This window comes from Geotrypetes seraphini, chromosome 4 (genome assembly GCF_902459505.1).
Source record: "Geotrypetes seraphini chromosome 4, aGeoSer1.1, whole genome shotgun sequence".
Lineage (NCBI taxonomy): Eukaryota > Metazoa > Chordata > Amphibia > Gymnophiona > Dermophiidae > Geotrypetes > Geotrypetes seraphini.
The window spans coordinates 298309975-298334292 of NC_047087.1; the positions used below are offsets into that span (position 1 = coordinate 298309975).

The 24318-nt window shown below is 40.5% G+C and overlaps 1 protein-coding gene across 3 annotated transcripts in view; it reads right to left on the reverse strand.

Annotated features, from left to right (window-relative positions):
- Positions 1-24318, reverse strand: part of CFAP43 (cilia and flagella associated protein 43) — a 387888-nt gene that overhangs the window by 326616 nt on the left and 36954 nt on the right. Inside the window, exons 5-7 of one of the 3 annotated variants that reach the window (XM_033942773.1) lie at positions 18558-18708; positions 8177-8339; positions 991-1070 (exon numbers count right to left, since the gene is read on the reverse strand). In XM_033942773.1, coding sequence (XP_033798664.1) covers positions 991-1070; positions 8177-8339; positions 18558-18708 — 394 coding nt within the window. Of the gene's footprint in view, positions 1-990; positions 1071-8176; positions 8340-18476; positions 18709-24318 lie in introns of all 3 variants that reach the window. The other 2 variants (XM_033942772.1, XM_033942771.1) reach the window with 2 other exon arrangements.

Below are 24318 nucleotides of genomic sequence, written 5' to 3' on the forward strand. Positions count from 1 at the left end.
GAAGCCAAGAAGGCAGAATGCCAAAAAAATGGCAACTCTCCCTTTATGAAAATAGGCTGAACAGAGCCTGAAAGCCTGAAATGTGAACCTGGTGAAAAAAATAAAAAATTTTCAACTGGTTTATCAGGGAAAAGAAATAAAACTATGACTAAAAGAAAAAGAAAAATGATGGGAAGGCACATAGAAAGAGAAAAGTTTGACGTGCTTAGACTCTAAATCACAGCTTTTTAGCTCCGAGAAAAACTGAAAACTGATGATCCCACGAGCCGACATCGGGTGGAAAGGCATCAGCATGCACGCGGTATGGGCAGTCCTAAAGTTTTGAAGAGTTAGTAAACCTTATGACTGTCTGTGCAAGGTTATGTGGATGACATCACCCACATGTGAGAATATAATGCCTGCTTGTCCTTGGAAAAAAGCAGATTCCCTGAAGTGCTGCAGAGATTGCCTGTCCCTTACTATTAAAAATGTGATCGTGAAAATGAACCCCAAACTGGTAGGACTGCCGCTCAGCTTAGATGGAACAGTGGACACAACCTGCTTGCCTATCATGGATGAAAAGGGATACTTATCCCTCTTTATTGCACTATTCCCAATGAATTATTCCAATACAGCTATTCTAGAAAACATGTTAGTGGTAGACTTGCTGGGGCCCAGGGCAGAAATCTGCAACAGGGCCCCAAGCCTACCTCTAGGCTGTGCCTCTTTCAGCTTAGGGCAGGCGTAGGGCCCCCTGGTACAGTGGCCCAGAGAAATTGCCATGGTTGCACCCTCCTTAATCTGGCTCTTGATTACCTCCCATAACGCTTTGGACCTGTAGGTTGTGCTGAATATCATTAGTTGCTTTATAGCAGACTTGCACATTAACCCAGCTGCTCTCAAAATGCCCTTGATCAACAGCTGGCAGCCATCAGATATCCAGCTTGATTCTCCTATATGTTAACGCATAGGTTTTCATCTATCAGACCCATATTAAAGGATGTCCCTTACCTGTCCTGCTGCATACAGTCCATCTTTATTCAGTGCCATAGTATTCAGGCTTCCACTCTGCAACATGGCCGTTGAGTCTTCTCAGAAAGCAAAAACCAGACAAGTGAGCAAAACAAAAATTAAAATACTGAAATATGAATAGTGTATAGAAACATATAACTATATTTCTGTATTTAGTTTTGTTATTTAGATATTTGTAGACATGTATGTCTTTGAGGCTGTGTATGTCAATTGTGAGCCGCTTTGGTCAAAAGTAGATTAGAAATGTTTTAAATAAAAATAAATAAGTCTATAGGGCTTGTTTTCAAAAGAGAAAAACATCTAAAAAATGGTATAAAGTGGCATTTGGATGTTTTTCTTGCTAAAAACATCCAATTCACTGTTTTTAAAACCCATATTTTAGACATTTTTCTAGGCTGTTTGTCTAAATTCCAAGGGGGCACGTTGAAAGCATGTTTTGGGCAGGCTTAGGACTTGGACATTTTGTAGTGATAATTGAACATTTGATTAAATGTCCAGGGCACCATTTAGACCAGTGGTCTTCATGCAAGGCCTGCGAGCCAATGGCAGTCTGCGGAGACCTTTTTGGCAGCTTGCACTGCAGTCCAGGGTTCCATCCCCCCCCCCCACACACACATACACACAAACAGAGGACCCATCACTGCAGCTGTTTTTTCTCTCTTCAGGCCACCAGCAGCTTGAGGGAAGAAAACTCGCTGCCTTCGATGATCCAGAAGAGATGGACTACTGGAGAGGAAGGGAAGGAAAGAGAAATGCAAGACCAGGGAAAAGAAGGAGGAGAGAGAAGTAGGGGGGGAAGAGAAGACAGAGAGATGCCAGACCACAAAGGGGAAGGAGGGAAGGGAAGGAGGGGAGAGAGATGTCAGACTGTGGGAAGGAGAGGTTAAAGATACCAGTCCAAAGGAGAGGGAGAGGGGTGTCAGGGAAGGTTGCTGGTGTGACTGGGAGGGTGTGTCTCTCCTGCCAATCTCGAGGGGGGGGGTCAGTCAGGAGGGAGTGGGCATCCCTCCTGCCGATCTCAGGGGGAGTGAGGGGATATCAGGCAGAAGGGAGTCTTTTGTATCCTTATCAGTTCTTACTTGTATTTTTTTTATAGGCTGAAAATCTTTGTGGTATAAAATTCTTTACAAAGATTCAGGTATGTTTTAAATATATTCAAATATGATTACATAATAATCATATACAACTGTTATTTCTTACTAAAACTCCATATATTATTTTAATTTTTAAATTGTCTTGAGTATAATCTCTTCACAAATGCATTTGATGACGAGCCAAGAAAATTATTTTCTAAAATGCACTTTGGTTCAATGTTTTACCATTGTTTTCTGATTTCATAAATTCATACTTACATATGTTTTATAAATATAAGCAGATGGTTTTCACATATATTTATAGTACTGAATTTTATGCTAGATATGTAAAATGTTTGTTCAGTTGTAGTTTTAATTTTAATTTTATGCATATTGAATTTATTATCTGAGTGTTAACTTTTTATGTTTTGTTTAATCTGTATTTGTCTGTACTTAGGGGTCCTTTTACAAAGGCGTGCTAAATGTTTTAGCGCATGCTAAATATTAGCATGTTCATGTTAGTCTATGGATGTATTAGCGTTTAATGAGCATGTATATTTAGCGCGCACTAAAATGTCTAACACGCCTTTGTAAAAGAGGGGGTTAGTTTTTGTCAAAGTTTTATTTTTATTTCTATTTGTAGATTGCTGAGGTAGGTCATTACGGCCAAAACACGTACATGTCAAGTCTTGGTCATAATAAATGAATTAAGCATCACAGGTCACCTTTTCTGTCTGTTTTGTGCTTCTGCTGTGTGAAGGTAGGATCTCCTGTTCTAGTGCGACATTCCACTGCCATACCATTTGTCAGCCTTTTTGATTTGTTAAAATTGGAGTTATCCTCAAGGTTGGCATTGTTTTAACGCATAAGACTGTGTGATTCCCATATAGACAAGCACATATATGGGATTTCTGATGCTTCTTATCTGCATTTGTTCCATTTAAAACTATTTTTAATTGTTTTTAATTTTGACTTTGTATGACTAATAAACCTGGGAATTTCTAGTTTATCCACTCCACTTTGCCAACTTTTGTTTGCCGGCTTTGTTTTGTGGTTTCCCTCATATCCAGGGGAGTTGGGGTTTTTTTGTTTGTTGTTTTGTGGGAAAGAGGAACATGAATTATAGCTACGTGATACAGGATTCCATGTTAGGAGTCACTGCCCAGGAAAAGGATCTAGGTGTCATCACTGAGGTTACTTTGAAACCCTCAGCTCAATGTGCGGCAGCAGCTAAACAAGCAAATAGAATGTTAGGAACTATAAGTAAAATAAAGAAGATAGGTGAGACATTCTAGACAAGTGGGTTATTTCCTAATGGCCATATGCTATAAACAGAAGGAATCCACTCCGGATTTTTTTTCTATGATTCTTCTGTTCACTAGCAGCTCTACCACTACCTGTAGTTAGTATTCAAGCACAAAGAGCTCCAAGGAAAGTATGTGATGTAGGGACCCCAATGAGAACATTCCCAAAAATCAACTGTTCTGCTCAACAAAGGTACATGAGAACATCAACTACAACACAGCTAGCAAAGGCATAAAGGAGCTCAGGAAAGACCCATGTATGCACATGAACATATATATAGAATTCTTCAAAACCCCGAAGGGCTGACTGGTATCCAAGAAACAACTTGGAGAAGCATAAACAAAATGAGATGCAGGAAGGACAGGGCAGGAGTCTAGAATGTCTCATCTTTCTACTGGAAAAGATATTATCAAGGTAAGAACATAGTCTCTTTTTCCAGTGCAATAGGTGAGACATTCTAGACAAATGGGATGTACAAAAAGCAGTCACAAAGAGCAAGAGTGGGCTGACTGTGCTTGCCCTTAAGACCGAAAACCCGAAGACAGAGCCATGTCTTGTCATCACATGCAGTCATTAAAATTTAGCAAACGTGTGCAAAGTGGACCACGTTGCTGCCCTGCAAATCTTCTCTGTGGAAAATGCCCTAGCTTCGGCCCACGAAGATGCCACACTTCTGGTATGAGCCTTTATGGAGGCGGGAGACTGTTTCCCAGAAAGAATGTAGGCCGACAAAATGGCCTTATGGATCCGTCTGGAAATAGTGGCCTTGGAAGCAGGAGCACCCCGCTTGGAAGAATGAGTCAGCACAAACAGATAGTCAGAGAGACAAAACTCAATGGCCTCCAGATAGCACAGAACTCTGCACATGTCAAATTTTCTCAAAATGCAATCTTCCATCTTTGAGCCAGAAGGCTGAAAAACAGGTAAACGCATCTCCTGACTAACATGGAAAGCTGAAACCACCTTTAGCAGAAAGAAAGGGACCATGTACAAGGAAATCCCAGTATCCTCAGGAAGGGCTCTCATTAAGAAAGAGCCTGGAGTTCTGAGAATATCTCGCTGAAGTAACAGTAACCAGAAAAACTGTCTTGAGCATCAAGTCCAAGAGGGAAGCATCTCTCAGAGGGTCAAAAGAAGCCTTGATAAGGCCAGACAGAACCAAGTTCAGGTCCAAAGAAAGGAACAGTGGTTTGATAGGAGTTCTAACGTGAAGAGCATCCTTTAGAAATCTGGCGATGTCAGGATGAGAAACTTTGACCAAGACTATGGCAGAACGAGACTTGGGAGTGTTCATCAGTGCAGACATGAAGACTGCCAATCAAGTGGAAAAGGCTTCATCTAAGGCACGGCAGATGATGGGTTGTATCAAGAGAAGTTTCGTCAACAGGAAGCCTGAGGTCATGATGCCATTGTACAGAGCCATGGTGAGACCTCATCTAGAATACTGTGTGCAATTCTGGAGGCCACATTACCGTAAAGATGTGCTCAGAATTGAGTCGGTTCAGCGGATGGCCACCAGGATGGTCTCGGGGCTAAAAGGTCTCTCGTACGAAGAAAGACTGAACAAATTGCAGCTCTATACTCTCGAGGAGCGTAGGGAGAGGGGAGATATGATTGAGACATTTAAGTATATCACGGGACGGGTCAAGGTGGAAGATGATATCTTTCTTCTCAAAGGACCCTCGAACACAAGAGGACATCCGCTCAAACTCAGGCGAGGGAAGTTTCGTGGAGACGTCAGGAAGTACTTCTTCACGGAACGAGTGATAGAGCATTGGAACAAACTTCCAGTACAGGTGATCGAGGCCCGCAGTATCCCAGACTTCAAGAATAAATGGAATACCTATGTGGGATCACTGCGAGGGTCATACCAATGAATAGGGTCGCTAGGATATTGACTTAATAGAGCAGGTCAGTAGAGTTAAGGGGGCCAGTAGACTTATAAGGGTGGGTCAATGGTGTGGGCAGACTTGATGGGCTGTAGCCCTTATCTGCCGTCATCTTTCTATGTTTCTATGTTTCTAAGAGAGCCCAGCAACTTGGACCCAATAGGACACTACGGTAAGGCCTTTACCAAGGCCCACTTGGAGGAAGGCAAGAACCACTGAAATCAGAGTAGTATATGGCTCCACCTTCTCCTGGTCACATCAATGTTGGAAAGTCCTTAGCATAAGCAGACATAGTAGTTGACTTCTTAGACTTGAGCAGAGTAGCAATGACTATATCAGAATGTCCTTTGCATACTAAGGCTGCACACTCAATAGCTAGGCCGTAAGAGTAATGTGAGTCAAATCCTCCATGCATACCGGACCTTGCGTAAGAATGTCCAAATGTGCGTGGAACCGCAGGCCACAACTCTAATGCAGAAGCATCATATCTGCATACAGAATGACTCATCCCTGTTAGGTTGCGATCCGCTGAATGACACAGCCTATCATGGGCCAGGGAGGAAACCAGAAGGACTCTCTGCGGCCAAGGCTGAGCTAGAACATTGAGACCCTCGCTGCCTGTTTCGGCTTTTCGACTGAAGAAGCAATCTGCCTTCCTATTCTGTGCTGTGGCCATGAGGTCAAAGTGAGGCCGACCCAAGCACCACTCAATGGCTTGGAATGCTGATGATGACAGCACCCACTCACCCGGATCCAGAGTCTCTGCTGAGAAAGTCTGCTTGAACCTTGTTGACTCCCACCACATGTGCTGCCGAGAGCACCTGGATGTGACACTCTGCCCAGTGAAAGAGCAGGTGAACTTCCAGAGCCAGAGATGCACTCTTTGTACCTCACTGACGACTGACATTGGCATTGTTGGAGAAGACCCTGACCACTTGGTCCTCCAGAGTATTCTGCAATCACACCAGAGCCAAACAGATGGCCCTCAGCTCCAACCTGTTGATCGGCCATTTCTTCTAAGAAAGTGTCCATCACCTCTGAATGAGATGATGATTGCAATGGGCTCCTCAGCTTTGAAGGCTGGCATCCATCATCATGACTCAGAAAGCAATCCACAGTGGTATGCCCTTGGAAAGACTGTAGAAGCAGCCAGCAAATTATGCTGGTCCAAGCTTCCAGAGTCCAAGGAAGACAGGTCTGTAATGCATCCTTGTGAAAAGCCCAGTGGGAGAGCGATGCATGCTGGATAGGACGCATGTGCGCCCTCGCCCATGCCACTTCATCAATCATAGCCACCATGGACTCCAGGACCTGAAGATAGTCCCACGCTGATGGAGTTGCCTTGTCCAGAAGACAAGAAATCTGAGTACACAGCTTCTGTCTATATGCCTCTGGAAGATAGGGGGAAAATGCTTGAGTACCTGAATGTAAACCACTTGGGCTATAAGTAGTATATAAATACTAAAAATAATTAAATAAATGTGGCCTCTTGCTGTGTAGAAAAGAACACCCAGGTACTCCAGGGACTGCATGGGCAGAAACTGCTCTTTCTGTAACTCACAATCCAACTGAGGTCTTCCAGTATCTGGATCACATGAGGGGGCTCTGATGAGCCAGTTGTTCAAGTATGGGTGCAATTGCAAACTTATTTTCCTCAAGTGAACTGCTACAACCACCATCACCCTGGTGAAGGTCTGAGGAGCCGTCGCGAGGCCGAATGGCAGAGCCAAGAATTGAAATGATTTTCCAAGACACGAAAATGCAGAAATTTATGGTGAGTCAGAAAAATTGGAATGTGCAAGTAAGCTTCCATGAGATCCAAAGAGGCAAGGAACTCTCTCAGAGCCACCACTACTATGACAGACCTTTGGTTCAGTAATCTTAGTAGGAGGTTAGTGTTATGATTTCTAATAAAGAGCGGGAGAATAAATTTAAAGACAGGATTTCTCATTTCAACAGAATCACTAAGAAAAAGAAATCCTTACCTAAAATATGTACCATAAAGAGATATATATATAAAGTGATAATAGTACTCAGTAGAAAAAGTCCACTTTATACCGGCAATGGCATGTAGCAAGCAGTGTACCACACATCATTGCACCCACCCTGCCTCCATGAATGCTAAACATCTCACAATAAATCAAGAGAATGATGAATTTTTTTTTTACTTATCTCAATTGATGATGGACTTTGTTGTCACAGTGGGTTATATTGTCATTGTTCAACTGTATTTCCATTGTCCGGTAATCCCAAATAGTGCAATGAAAAATCCCAGTGAAAAACAGTGTCCCAAAAAAACATTTCTATCACAAATGCAAAAAAAATCACACCAAAAAATGTAAAAAAGATTCAATGAAAATTCAAATCAATGTTTGCAATACAGTCCAATTAGAACTCAAGCAAAAGTTGCATTATAAGTTAATACTGCTCGTCCTTTCCCCCTAGATTGGAGTTCTTCTTGACAAAGCTGGAGCAAAACACGATAGGTGTTAAAGAAGAGGGGTGGATTATGCTCAGTTCTAATTGGACTGTATTGCAGATACTGATTTGAATTTTCATTGAATCTTTTATACTTTTTTTGCATTTGTGATAGAAATTTGGGGGACGACACTGTTTTTCACTGAGGGGATTTTTCATTGCACTATTTGGGATTACCGGAAAATGGAAATACAATTGAACAACGACAATATCACCCACCATGACACAAAGTCCATCATCAATTGAGATAAGTTTAAAAAAAATTTCATCATTCTCTTGATTTATTGTGAGATGTTTAGTATTCATGGAGGCAGGGTGGGTGCTTACTACATGCCGTTGCCGGTATAAAGTAGTCTTTTTCTACTGAGCACTTTTTCTTGATGATTTCTTATAAACCATAATCCATAAACAATTTCTTACCATCAAAACTATGAATTGTTCTTGGAGTTTTCTGTGTAATAATCTCATACGTATCTGTGTTAACTACCAGAAGCTGTCCTTCTTCACAGCCAACATATAAGTCTGATGTTGGACTCCAACAGTGGGAAACAGGATGGACCAAAGGTTTCTTTTCATTCTGAGGCTTCAAGACAAATTCAATGAACATACTTAACAGGGAATAGATGTGATTTAATATATCGGCTTTCTGTAGTTACAGTCAAAACAGTTACAATATTTATACAGGTACTTATTTTGTACTTGGAGTAACAGAGGGTTAAGTGATTTGCCCAGTCACAAGGAGCTGCAGTGGGATTTGAACCTGGTTCTCAGGCTATTGCACTAACCAGTCACAGAGGCTCTCAGGAGTACAAGAATTTAATTTTCTAACATATAGTTCCCTTTTTTATAAAGCTGAGGTAGCGGCGACGCCCATTAAATCCCTATGGCTTTGTAAAAGAAGCCTATTGATTAAAGTAAATTAAAGCCTTGTACAACATTTGTTAAACTGGCTAAGATATCTAATAATTCTTCTTTACAAAAAACAAATTTTGGGCTCACAATCTAGTTTTTACCAATATGAATCACTATGGGCTCCTTCTACAAAGGTGCATTATGGCCTTAACACGCGGAATAGCGCGCGCTAAAATGCCCCACGCGCTAGCCGCTACCGCCTCCTCTTGAACAGGCGGTAGTTTTTTGGTGCATGCGCTAAAAAGCTAGCGCACCTTTGTAAAAGGAGCCCTATATTTTGCATAGGTTATGTTGGCCTTTCTATTCTTAACAAAAGAAAGGCAAAGCTGATGTCACAATACAACACAAGGGATTTTATTGAAAGTTCCTATGGGAAATCCCAACTAGGATCCTAGTTTCCTGCCTTCCTCTGGGGACATAACAAACTGATAACAGAATATTACTGTGGTATCGCTATTTCAGGTAGTCTTGAAAAAGACCTTTAGGAACGTACTGAAAGAAATACTGACCGCCAAACTTCTAAAGAAACTTGTCAAGGAACTCTCAGTGAGAACTGAAAGTGAGAGTTCCTTGACAAGTTTCTTTAGAAGTTTGGCAGTCAGAACTTCTTTCAGTACGTTCCTAAAGATCTTTTTCAAGACTACCTTGCCTTTCTTTTGTTTTGCTTCTCACTGTGCTGGGCAAAGGAAGACTCCTCTTTTTTGGCCTTTCTATTCTTCACATATATAGTGCAAAGTTTACCTAATATATTAACAAACATTATCATACATGCACAGGAAATTGCACTTCCATCTTTACTTCTGACCAGATAACTCCAATTTATTTTAGTGTATCCTCCTAAATTTTACACATTTTCCTGTGATGGAACAGTTTCAAGTTCTGGTGCTCCCTAAATTGTCAGGATTTAATATTGCCTTACATTTAGTGGTGTAGAGAGGGTAGGAGGCATCCGGGGCAGTGGCGCCCCCCCCCCCTGTGCCCCCTTCTCCCCCCGTGCCCTCCTCTGCCCCCCTGCTCTTTCCCCACTCCACATGCCACACTCACGCCCTCCCTTCCCCTGTACCTCTTTAAATCTTTGCCAGCATGAGCAGCTCCTTCAGCCTGATACTTTCACCAGCATTGCCTTTCCCTGTGACATCACTTCCTGGCCCCACAACTAGGAAGTGATTTCATAGGGGAGCCAGGCTGGTGTGAGCAGCAGGTCAGAGAAGCTGCTCATGCTGGCGAAGATTTAAAGAGGTACAGGGAAAGGAAGCGAGGGCGCGAGTATGGCATGGGGGGACAAAGAGGTGCTGGTGCCCCCACCAGATGCAGATTGGGACACACTCTCCGCGACTACGGGTAGCAGCAAAAGAATATTGAACTCCATAAAGGGCGCACGTCTCAAGCAATTGGTATTGGAACCCACCAGGGACAAGGCGTTACTAGACCTAGTTCTCACCAACGGAGATAGCGTCACGGAAGTCTCAGTAGGAGAAACACTGGCCTCCAGCGACCATAATATGGTATTGCTCAACCTCAAGAAAGGATTCCCGAAAACAAACACCACAACAAGGGTTCTCAACTTTAGAGGCACAGACTTCAACCGCATGGGAGATTTCGTCCATGAGGAGCTACATAAACAAGCAAAAACTGATAATGTGGAGGATATGTGGTCGTCTCTGAAGTCCATACTACACGAAGCAACAGATCAATACATAAAGACTGTAAGTAAATGCAGGAGAAACAAAAGACCCCAATGGTTCAGTAAAGAAATTTCAGACCTAGTTAAACAGAAAAAAGACGCATTTATCGCCTACAAACATTTAGGCAGAGAGGGGGCAAAAGAAGACTATCTAGACATATCCAAAGCTGTCAAAACAGCAGTCAGAGAGGCCAAACTCCGAATGGAGGAAGAGCTAGCATGGAAAATTAAGAAAGGGGATAAATCTTTCTTCAGCTATATTAGCGACAGAAAAAGAAACAAAGATGGGATAGTACGCCTGAAGCAATCGGACGGTAACTTTGCAGAATCAGACTCTAAGAAGGCAGAATTACTAAACCAATACTTCTGTTCAGTGTTCACCCGCGAAGCGCCGGGAGCTGGTCCACAGCTGCAGATGGGAGATAACCGGAAAGACCCGTTTCAAGATTTCGAATTTACGCCCAGTAGTGTCTACAACGAACTATCAAGACTCAAAGTAAACAAAGCCATGGGACCAGATAACCTACACCCCAGAATGCTCAGGGAGTTAAGGGAAGTCCTGGCAGAACCATTATCTGTTCTTTTCAATCTTTCCCTAAGCACAGGAAGGGTCCCCTTGGACTGGAAAACCGCCAACGTAATCCCACTCCACAAGAAGGGCTGCAGGACAGAGACAGCAAACTACAGACCAGTGAGTCTCACGTCTATAGTGTGTAAACTGATGGAAACACTGATCAAACAGAATATTGACACAATCCTAGATGAAGAAAAACTGTGTGATCCACATCAACACGGGTTCACCCGGGGCAGATCCTGCCAATCTAATCTGATTAGCTTTTTTGACTGGGTTACTAGACAACTGGACGCCGGAGAGTCACTGGACGTGGTATATTTGGACTTCACTAAAGCATTTGATAGCGTCCCTCATCGAAGATTACTGAACAAGCTGAAATCGATAGGATTAGGAAACACTCTAACTACATGGATTGGGGATTGGCTAAGTGGTAGACTTCAGAAGGTGGTAGTGAACGGTACCCCATCCGAAGCATCGGATGTTATCAGTGGAGTGCCGCAGGGATCGGTCCTGGGCCTGATTCTATTCAACTTATTCATAAGAGATATGACGCAAGGACTTAGAGGAAGGGTATCACTGTTCGCCGACGACGCCAAACTTTGCAACATAGTAGGCAGATGCTTATTACCTGATTATATGACACACGACCTACTGCTACTGGAACAATGGTCAAATACTTGGCAGCTAGGCTTCAATGCTAAAAAATGCAAGGTAATGCACCTGGGCAAAAGAAACCCGCGTAGAACTTATGTACTAAATGGTGAGACCTTGATCAGGACCACGGCGGAACGCGATCTAGGGGTGATCATTAGCGAGGACATGAAGGTTGCCAATCAAGTGGAGAAGGCTTCCTCCAGGGCAAGACAAATGATGGGGTGTATCCGCAGAAGTTTCGTCAGCAGGAGACCTGAAGTTATGATGCCGTTGTACAGAGCCATGGTGAGGCCCTACTTGGAGTACTGTGTTCAGTTTTGGAGACCACACTACCGAAAGGACGTACTGAGGATCGAGTCGGTTCAGCGAACGGCCACCAGGATGGTCATGGGGCTCAAGGATCTCACGTATGAAGAAAGACTAAAGAAATTGCGGCTGTACTCACTTGAGGAAAGAAGAGAACGGGGAAATATGATTGAAACGTATAAGTACATCACGGGACGCATTGAGTCAGAAGATGATATCTTCTGGCTCATAGGACCCTCAACCACCAGAGGGCACCCGCTGAAAATCAGGGGAGGGAAGTTTCATGGCGACTCCAGGAAGTACTTCTTCACCGAAAGAGTGGTGGATCATTGGAACAGACTCCCACTCCAGGTGATAACGGCCAGCAGCGTGACGGATTTTAAGAAAAAATGGGATACTCACGTGGGATCTTTAAGGGAGTAAATTTAAGGGGGGGATACTTGGAATGGGCAGAATTGGTGGGCTATAGCCCTTTTCTGCCGCTTTTTTCTATATTTCTATGTTTCACCTTGGGGTGGTCTGCCCCTCCCCAACCCCCTTACTACACCCACTGCATACATTGTAGCTGTTTTAGAAAATTTTTCTGAGATTTTTTTACTTCTAAATTCCATGCCCATTAGAAATTGTGAGGTCAATTTTCAAAAGGTTTAGCTGCTTAAAAGTTGGAGTTAGGAAGCTAAAAGCTTCTTTTTGTACAGATTGGCTATTTGCAGCCTATTTTACAAAAAGGCTTACCCTCCCTCCCCCCACCACACACACACACTTTTACAAAACTGTAATGCAGTTTTTAGCGCTGGCTGTGGCAGCAACAGCTCAGTTACTCATAGGAATTCTATGAGCGTCGGAGGTGTTACTGCTGTGGCCAGTGCTAAAAAACACACTACGATTTTGTAAAAAGGGGGGGGGGGGGTTAATTTGCAGACTAGTTTACAAAAAGGCTTGTTGAACATGGAGCCTTTTGTAAAATACTTATAAGGTCACAGTAAAAAGGTATGTATTCTTTTTTTATTTATTAATTTCTCACTCACCTATTTTATACAATTCTAGGTAAGGTAAAATAACACATCAAACCTAAAACCCAGATACTGGATCAAAGAAAACCCAATAAAAACATTTAAAATCATAAAACATGAATCCCCTCATTCAATAACAGGGCACCTAAATTTAAGCAGTTCTTGCACACTTAAATTTATAGAAAACTAGCATTCATAAAGGGCAGTAGCACATCTCTATGCTATTCTATAACTGTGCACTAAAATAGCTTACATGTTTTATTGTGGGCTTGAAAAGGAATGTTTGTGTTTGTATATGATTGTAAAAATTTGATGTAAGTAACCTTTATCCTTGGTATCTTTGATATTGTAAACTTTCAAATTTATAAATTAAAAAAAAAAAATAGCTTACATGTCATTCTATCCTCTTCTTTCACAATGTAAACAGCTACTTATTGCCCCTCTCCCTCACATATACAACTTTAAATTGTTTCAAGTTCAATAGTTATTTGATATACCACCCAATTGGAACCTTCTAGGCAATTTACATATATCAATTAAAATGTATCAAGAAATAAAATTTTAAAAGTTACAGTAAATTGTTGAATCAAGATAGTGCTGGGGTGACTCATTACTGTGGATGTTTCTGAAGCATTTGACTTTAAATTTCTGATGCAGAAACTTCAAGAGTATGGAACAATGTCATGTGGAGAAGTTTTGTTTGTTGGTTTGAGAGGAAATATATAAGTTTTATTTTCGGGAGTCAATGCCTCAGTAAATAAGACTGCTTAAGTAGATTCCTGTAGATTCATGGTTCATAGGAGGATTTGTAAATTCAAAAAAATAAGATATTTTATTAATTTTGATTTTTCTATACTTCAGATAAATACAAGTAATTCAATTATAGAATGTAGAAGGGGAAAGGTGCTAATAGTTCCATAAAGGGGAATTTTCAAAGGAAGGTATTATATTGGTAAAAGTTAATCTATGTTTATTTATTTATGTCTCATATATTAATTGTAACATAAGAAATAGGCTCTGAATGGTTCTAAATGTGCTTAGTTCTACATATGGGTTTTCATTGGATTCTTATTATTAAAATAAAATGATTTAATTTAATAAATTGATCTAATTAAAAGATTTAGTTAAAAGGTAATATAATACATTCCCCAAAAGATGGATGTTATGTTTAAGTCTTATGCAGATTCAATAAATTAAAATTTGTTCTGAGTATTAAATTATATAAACTAGGGAAAAATAATATTGATGATGAAATTTTATGAAAGTTTTAATAAAACATAAGTAAGAAGAGGACAAATTATAGATGTTTATTAATTAATTTCTATATCATAAGTTATATAATAAGTTGATAAATGGAACTAAGAGGAATTTGAATCTAAAATTGATTTGTAATCTTAGATGTAAAAGTCTTTATTGTAAGGTATTAAATGGTATTAAGATGGATTAATTATATTATTAAAATATATTAATTATAGGGTGAAATAATTGGAATATAATTGGTTGTTTAGGTATACTAATATATGATATTAGTTTAAGGGTTTCTAAAATGCATACAAAGTCATTACACTGATAATATTGTATAATTTATGAACTAGTAGAATAAGTTGTATGAAGAATTATCATATGTAATAATATGTAATAAGAATTATCATATGTATAATATGTAATAAGTATTTCCTTATTTCCTTATTTTTGAATATTGATTTAAAGAGGGTCTATAGCGAGTTTATCATTGCCTGATCTAATATGTGTGTCACTATTAATAAAGATTTAGGGAGGGAGGGTGGGGGGAAGGGTAGAGAAGAAAATATTAGGGATAGGAGAATTTTATGTGCAAAGTTTTAAAATATTGGAAGTGGTGTCTGTTCATTTTAAATTAATTACATCTGATTACTTAGAAAACAAAATATATAATGGAGCTTAAACTTTTTTCACTAAATGTTAATGGCCTTAACCATCAAATAAAGAAGAAAAGAATGTTTGCCTTTCTGAAACAACAGAATGCACATCTATACTTTATACAGGAGACACACCTATCAATGGCGGAGTCAAAAAAGTTGGAAGGGGGTTGGGTAAAACAGAGTTTTTTTGCCCCTGCTCTTGGCAAAAAAGCTGGGGTTGGCCATATTTTTTTTTCAAATTCTTTATTCATTTTTCATCTTACATCAAGTACACAATATTACATCATTTAAAACTTTTACACATCACTTGAATGGGGTTGCCATATTAATAAATAAAAAGAGTACAGCTAACTTTCAATTGATTGATTCTGATCCCTTGGGTAGGTGGGTACATGTAAGAATGAGCATGGGAAATAATACCTTGGAACTGTTTAATGTGTATGCCCCAAATACGAATCTAAGTGAATTTAAATTACAATTATTACTCCCACTGGCTGATTCTAATTTAGCCAAAGCCAAACAGAGATCCCACATTGGTTTCAAATTACAGGCCTATATCATTAAATAATGTAGATGCAAAACTTTTGGCTAAGACATTGGCTTTACGCTTAGCTAAGGCTCTTCCTTTTATTATTGATATGCACCAAACTGGATTTGTTGCTGGGAGACATTCATCTAATAACACAAGATTGGCTTTTCATATGTTAAATTTAACAAAAGCCATGAAAGATCCGGATTTTTCTGTGTCCTTGGATGCAGAAAAAGCTTTTGATCGGGTGGAATGGACCTTCATGTATCAAGCTATGGAATGGTTTGGAATAGGTTCAAGATTTATACAAATGATTCAAACATTGTATAGCTCCCCTGTTGCAAAATTATATATTAATAATAATTTTTCATAACGTTTTAATTTGCGGAGGGGGGGGTTAGACAAGGTTGTCCACTATCTCCTTTGCTTTTTGATATTGTTTTGGAACCCTTGTTATTAGCTATTCAGCAAGTAAAGGAGATACAAGTATTCCTTATTCAGACCAGGAATACAAAGTCTCTGCATATGCAGATGATATTTTGCTTCATTTGAGAAATCCAGAAACAACCATTCCATGCTTACTTGAATTGATTGAGAAATTTGGAAAATTTTCAGGGTATAAGATAAATTGGAGTAAATCTGAAGTTCTTCCACTAAACGTGTATTGTACAAAAGGCTTGTTTGATTCATTTTCTTTTGTATGGAAGGAAGATGGATTAAAATATTTGGGAATTTGATAAAAAACATGCTGGAAGACACAATGAAAGAGAATGAAAAATCTATATTGCAGAAGGTAACAGAAATGTGCGAGAAATGGAATCCACTACATCTGTCTTGGTGGGGGAGAGTTCAAACTATTAAAATGATGATATTGCCTGTGGTTTGTTATCAGATGGGAATGTTACCAGTTTTTTTTTAAGGGGTACTTTTATAAAAAGTTAAACAGTATTCTTACAAAATTTGTTTGGCTGGGCAAAACTCCTAGAATTGCTTTAGTATCTTTACAAAAACCAATTGCGGAGGGTGGGGTAAATTTTCCCAATTTCTATAGGTATCATCAAGCCTATATTTTGTCCTCCCAGAGCTCATTGATAATACCCCAGATTGGTTGTGGTTGGAGTGGCGACTCATGTTCCCTCTACGTTTATGTCATGTTCTTAGTATTATAATGCCTAGATTGTATAAAGAAAACAGAATATTTATGGATACATGGAAAACTCTGCAATATGTTAGTAATATAACACTTATTCCAATCTATAAATCAACAAATCAAACTATATAGTTAAACTCCAAGATTCAAATTGGCGGATATAAGGTCATCTGGAAGCATTGGATGATAGCAGATATACGGATTTTGGGCGATGTTATTTCAAATGGTAAGCTGCTTGACTTTTCACAGTTGCAACATAAATATGGTCTTAATAAATCACAAAGCTTTAGATGGTTGCATCTGAAGCAGGCTATTCAAGAGGGGTTCCCTGAAAGGAAAAATCTCAATAATCAGTATAATCTGGAGTTCTTATGCTTTCAGGTGGACTTCTTGGGTCACCAGGCCGCACAGTGGTATAAATTGATAAACGGATTTATAAATAAAAAACCTAAAAATGGTCTTAGGGACATCTGGAGCATTGAGATAAAGCATCAAATTACTGTGTCTCAATGGCCACGAATTTGGTTTTGGAGAATGAGATCTACAGTGTCCGCATCTATGACACAAACTTGTTTTTTCCTTTTACATAGAGCATTTTGGACCCCAGTTAGATTACAAAAGTTAGATAGCTCTAAGTCTAATAGATGCTGGCATTGTAATCTGGAAGCAGGGACTTTAGATCATTTAATATTCTATTGTCCCTGTATCATGGCATTTTGGAAATCAATTTGGTCTCAAAACTGTTGTTTACTAGAAATTGTTTACTAGAAAACCATGTAGCATTATCATATGATACAATTATCTTCAGTATGTCAATGAAAACAAAAAGTCAAATTTGATCAAGTAATAATAAACTTTTATTGATCATGACAGGAGTCGCCACACCAGTAATTGGAAAAATTACAGTAGACTTAACTATACCTTCTGATGGAATTCGTTGTGCCACATTTACAAAATGGAAAAAACAATTGCCATACAAAAAGGGAATTATAATAATTTTAAAAAGATTTGGGGGCCATTGACAAATTATTGCAATTATTAGACACCATAATCCACTTAAAGTACATTTATACATAGGGGGGAGGGGGGATGGTATAAAGTTATATTAAAGGTTTAATCAATAGATAAGAATATAATATTTATATGAAACTTTTTTTGATTAAAATATTTATGGGAAGGGTGGGTGGTGAGGGTATAAATTTATGTATTTAAGATGATGTTAGAAAGAAATTCAAGTGATGTATACAAGTTTTAACTGATGTAATATTGTGTACTTGATGTAAGATGGAAAAATGAATAAAGAATTTGAAGAAGAAAAAAAAAAGGCTTTAAATTTATTTTTTGGTTTACTTTTTTTTTAGTGATACCCAAAAAAAGAAGAACATTCCTTTGGCAACTTTATTGCCGTGGCAGACCTCAATAACATGTGGATAAAAGTGAGCTAGTCGATATTATGTATCTGGATTTTCAAAAGGCACTTGACAAAGTACCTCATGAACAATTCTGGGGAAATTAGAAAGTCATGGGACAGGAGACAAAAAGAGACCAGGTTCTTACCTTGATGATATTTTTTCCAGTAGATAGGGATGGTATGCTGACCAAAGGGTACTCGATCCATTCTATGAGAATCGGAGCATTTAGCACGCTGGGCCATGGTAGAAACCTCTACCACGGCTTAGTAAAACCCAGGGTTAGATAGGTAAGTAAATAAACTATATAATAGAGTCAGGCCCCAGTACCAATCACAGTTTTATGCAGCCTCTAATATGGACACATTTGATTTTAAAGAACTGACCGCAATTGAATAGACATATTTTAAGAAAAAGAGAGGCCCATATGAGGGTGAGTTCCCTAAGGGCCCATGATATGACATTCAAAAACAAAAGGTAAACCATTATCAAGAATTCAGAAAGAAAACAAAAAAATGTCTTTTCATTTAAGGCATGTGTAGGGGGCCCATTAGCTTGAAACAGGAAAATACTAAACTAGCTACTGACCTGGAAGATGCACAAATTTGCATATCTAAGGCACGTACTCAAATAGTGCAGGCTACCAATAATGTAAAGAGTTCTTGTTACCACAAATGTTTCTGCTGTGTCACCAATCAGCCCAGAAATAGCAGAGACATGTATATCAGGTCCATAGTAAGTCGGTCCACTGCTAACGTATTTGCCAAAAAAAGCAGTCTCTTTCATCATAGTTCCATCTACAAGGGGAAGCTTGATTGTCCTAAAAAGGGGGAAACAGGAAACTATTTGTTATTGCTACTGCATGGAACCTAGAATTGCTGTATACCTCTAACTCAGGGATCTCAAAGTCCCTCCTTGAGGGCCGCAATCCAGTCGGGTTTTCAGGATTTCCCCAATGAATATGCATTGAAAGCAGTGCATGCACATAGATCTCATGCATATTAATTGGGGAAATCCTGAAAACCCAACTGGATTGTGGCCCTCAAGGAGGGACTTTGAGACCCCTGGTCTAACTCCAGTCTCCATTCTGATATTCTCCATAATGAGAGGAATTACAAATTAAGGGGTCTTTTCACTAAACTGCAGTAAACATCAGCATGTGCTTACCGCAGGTTAATAAAGCACTACTGTGGGGTGTGCTCAGGTGTCCCACAGTAGTGGTAGAATCCACATGCTAAACCCACACTAAAAAATAGGAAATATTTTTTAGCATGGGGGCGTGTTTAGAGGCAGAGAGTAGATATGCCTTGTGCTAATTGGGTAGCACAGTTAAATTGCCATGTGAAGGGTTAAAGTGGAAGCCTCTACTGCCTACAAAACAGGAGGCAGTAAGGACCAGATTCTATAAACGGTGCCGTTTATACAGTAGAATCATGCCTAGCGATGCCTAAGCAGACTAAGGTGCCACTAGGCATCTTAGACATAGGAGCTGCTCCATTAGCCCAACTTTTCACTTGCCTAATTTGGCGGCGCCTATGTTGAACACCTAATGACACCTAAGTCAACCATGCCTATTCTCTACCCATAACCACACCTACTTTTTAACGTAAGTGTTGTTAGGAATCCCTAGGCGTCAGAGGGCACCTTCACTTAGCATCCTAAGAGTTTGGCACCAAGCTTTTAAATTGCTTAATTTTTATTTTTTTTTTGATTGGCTGAAAACCAACGTAGTCAATTATTATGCCAATTAAAAAATGAAGTTCTTACGTGGGTTTCTTTGGTCAGGCGCCCGCCCATACCTCCCTTTGCGCCTAGTGGCTTTGTCGATAGATAGGGGTGGCCTGTGATTGTTGCCATTGTGGAGATTTGTGGAAGCTTGTCATATGAGACATATACATGATTGGTTTCTCTCTACGTCATACTTTTCTTGGACTTTGGTAGAATCACATTTTTGGAAACCCTATCATTTCAGTTATCTCTTACATACTCCTTGAGTTGTGGCTGCTGTCCTGGAAAACCCCTATTATTTTTTTCTTGCTCCCTTGAGATCCACTTGGCTCCAAGTGTATGCTCAGTTGAAATTATATTTTCAGAATACACCTCTCTTGCCCATTTGTGGAAATGGCTCCATTCACCAGGAATGTCAGCTGCTGGTTTTCTGGTGGATAGAGGCTGAACAAATTGCAGCTCTACACTCTCGAGGAACGTAGGGAGAGGGGAGACATGATCGAAACATTTAAGTACCTCACGGGACGTGTCGAAGTGGAAGATGATATTTTCTTTCTCAAGGGACCCTCGGCCACAAGGGGCGGAACTCAGGGGCGGAAAATTTCATGGCGACACCAGAAAGTATTTCTTCACAGAGAGAGTAGTTGATCATTGGAACAAGCTTCCAGTGCAGGTGATCGAGGCAGACAGCGTGCCAGACTTTAAGAATAAATGGGATACCCATGTGGGATCCCTATGAGGGTCAAGATAAGGAAATTGGGTCATTAGGGCATAGACAGGGGGTGGGTAAGCAGAGTGGGCAGACTTGATGGGCTGTAGCCCTTTTCTGCCGTCATCTTCTATGTTTCATATCCTATTTGTATCAGATCCTTACTGATGAAGGCAATCTACCAACACTTTCCCAGCTGCGCACTGCTCATGGCTGGAGTAGCTTGGATGTATTTTCTTACCTCCAACTTAGGCACTATGTGAATTCTTTGCCTTCGTCAGCGCTGCAGGCTACAGCCTATGAAACTCTGTCCGATGTTTATTGGTTAGATGCATAGCTGATGGTATCCCTTAAATATTTTCGCCATTCTCTGTTGGACTTTTCTCCTTCCTTGGATTATGCCAAGGTGGCCCAGACTTGGAAAACTGAATTGAACATTAGGTTGCAAGGTCATCATATCCAATGCTTTCTGAAATTGCTTCATGGCCTTTTGTCTGACATCTCCTACTTTGAAATGGGCTATAAATTTATTTGTAGGCTGTATATCGTGCCCTGGCGTACGTTTAGAGCAGCGCTCGTTTCTGCGGGCTCTTGCCCAAAGTGTCATCACCCTAAGACTACCCTGTCACACATGTTTTGGGACTGCCCCCTTGTGCAAACTTTCTGGTCGGCTATCCTCTCCAGAATTGGCTGTATGTGGCAGACCAGATGGCACTGTAATAGTTACAGCCTGTTTTGGCTCTTTCACCTACAACATCCTGTACCTAGAGGTCTTAAAGGTTTTCTTCGAAGGGCTATTCTCTTGGGTATGAAAGTTCTTCTTTTTCACTGGGTGGGTCCCCTATGTCCTACTTATAGCCATTAGCGTTCCCATATGCTATACCTCCTGACTATGGAAACCATGTATTTGTCTGATTGGGATGAGTGTTGCTTACCATTTGGCAGCCCTTTTTGGACATCCTGACTCCACATGCACGCAGCCATGTCTTATTTGGTTGCCCCTGACTTGAACTTTTATGGGGTTTTCCCCCCAAAATTCCTTGGGGGGGGGGTTGGGTGAAGGGATGGAAAGACACTCCACTTGTTGACAATTGTGACATTATCTTTGCTTATAATTTCTGTATATGGCGACTTTTCTTCTGTGTTGCATTGTTATATTTGACTATTTTCTTGAAATTTAATAAACATGATTGGAAAAAAAACTTAAGTTCTGTGCAAATCCCTGAACTTAGGCACCGCTAAGAGGCTGTGATTAGGGCACCATTTATAGAATCTGGCTGTAAGGGTTCACATGCTAATGACTAAGCGCCAAAGGTATCAGAACAGGGGCCCCAAAAAATTTGCAGTAGGACTTCTTGTGCGGCTCACAGCTACCCACCAGATTCCAAAGCTCCCCTCACCTCAAATACAAGGAGGGTGCTGGAGCAGTAGTGATTCTCCAACACTGCCAGTATCCTCCTCTGTTCTGTACTTCTCCCAAGGTCCACCCCCATGTGAAGCAACTTCCTGTTTCTGGTTGGGCAGACTGCAGCAAAAGAACTGCACAGAGGAGGCTGCGGGCAGTGCTAGAGAAAGATAGAGAAGAAACAACAGATAAACAAGTTATTTATGCTTGATTTCAGGAATCTGTGTTTGTTTGTTGTATTTTCTTTAAAAATATCTTACATGTTAATCGCAATTAATCACTAACACACAACACAATTGCAATTAGAATTTTTAATCTTCCTGTAGCCCTAATATATAGGCATCCTCTAGGCACCTGATTGGCACATATTCCAAAAATGAATATAGGTGCCTTCTTTAATTTATAGAATATGAATTTAACTGGGTAGATACATGTGCATGAGCTTATGTGCTGAGCACTTATACCAGCCATACAGCTCGTGAGTGTGCCCCTGTGCTCTGGAGATAAAAGCCACACAATGTACACTATTATATAAGTTACACTTGCAACTTTGCATTCTGCTCACTGGCATATAAGTGCACACGCACAAATTCACACATATATGCTAGTATTCTAAACATTTGCACATGTTAGAATTAACTTTTAGTGTGTAGCTTAGTGCACATGCTAAAATTGCCTGCGTACTTTGTACAGGCAGTTAAAGACAGTAAAACAGCACACACACATTTGAAAATGTCAGGTAGGTGTTCTATTTTCTACTCTAACCATGCCCCCAAGAATACATCCTGTTGTACCTTTAGACAGATTGTGACAGGGTGAGAATCCTGTCACAGGCCAGCATAGGAAGACTGAGCAGTGGGGCTAATTTGCATAAGATCTAATAGAGGCGGCTGGGAGTTGTCCACTCACCTTAAGGGAGACAAGGTGCTGAAAAAGATAATTCCCTAGCTGAGAAAAGCAAGAAGCTCCTTCAGGGGCCAGGTGACCCTCAAGGGGAGGAATGCTGGCCTCTGGTTTAACTCTCGGTAAGCCTGTTAAACCAGCCTGCCCGATAGACCTTGGGGGTGATCAGGAGGATATCCTAGGGTTGACAACCGGCAGAGGGTCTGGTGGTGGTGTGAGATACCAGAGGAGTGAAAGGCAGGGCTGTCCTCACAGAGTGGCTGAGGGACAGAAAATATGTCCCAGGGGACAGGAAGTCCTCAGGAAGAGTTCTCAGGAAGTCTTAAAAGAGAGACTGGCCAGGAGAGTGGAAGAATCCTCAGGGTGTGCGTCTGGGATAAGATGATGGAGGGACTGGGAGAGTCCTCAGTGTGTGTGTCCAGGAAAAGATGCCTGAGTGACTGGAAGGGCCTATGAGAAGGAGTAGCCAGGAAGCCTGGAGCCCAGTGAGGGGCTCATGTTTGATGACAGGCAGAGGGACAAGTAAAGAGGTATCTCCAAAAGACCCAGAGCCAATGAGAGGTCAGGAGAGGACTGCAAGATCATGGAGTCCAGAGATGACCCGGTGATGACCAGGTGGGTCTGGAGGGACCTGGTCACGAGATAACAGAGTATATGAATAACTGTGATGTGTTTGTTCCATCAGAGTCTGGGGACAGATGGGTGACGTGTTGACTGCTCAGTCCGATCATCTATTCACACAGACTGAGAACAATATGAGACATAGTGATCTATCTGTATGCATCCATTGTAGAGCAGCAATGATTGTTCAAAAATTGTCTTCTAACTTTATTACATGATCACACTGATTGTGTGGGGAGTATATAGCACAGTGGTTAGAGCTACAACCTCAACACCCTGAGGTTGTGGGTTCAAAGCCCACGCTGTTCCCTGTGACCTTGGGCAAGACACTTAATCCCCCTTACCCCAGGTACATTAGATAAAATTTGAGCCCACTGGGACAGACAGGGAAAAATGCTTGAGTACCTGCATGTAAACCACTTAGGATATTAATAAATAAACAAATAAATTATCCCAGATCACATCAGAATTATAATGAGAATGTTGATTCTAATTAATATAAGTTTTATATAGTATCACTAACAAATGCTGACTCTGATATGAATCATGAATCACTGGACACTGAAAAAGGAGAAATTAAGTTCTTACCTGCTAATTTTCTTTCTTTTAGTCCCACCAGACCGACACAGAACAAATGGGTTTACGTTCCTCTGCCAGCAGGTGGAGACTGAGACATTGACTTTTGGCTACAGTACAAGTAGGCTCTGCAGTCCCATTGACAATCAGTCTGACGAATAGCCAAGCAGAAACTAACTAGGCTGAATAATAACATACCAACTCCTCACTCACATGGAGAAAACAAAGAAAAATGTTCGAATCAGACTTGAACACACTATTGGATACTGATTAGAACAAGAACTTTCCAGTAATGCCCTACAGTTCACCAACTAAACCAGCCGAACCAAATGCTGCTGTTCTTAATATACTCCCCAACAAACAAGACAACCAAATGCCGCAGAAAATACTGTAACTTTTCGCGAAAAAACACCGAAAGGGCGGAATCTGGGCTGGGTGGAGGGACTAAAAGAAAGAAAATTGGCAGGTAAGAACTTAATTTCTCCTTG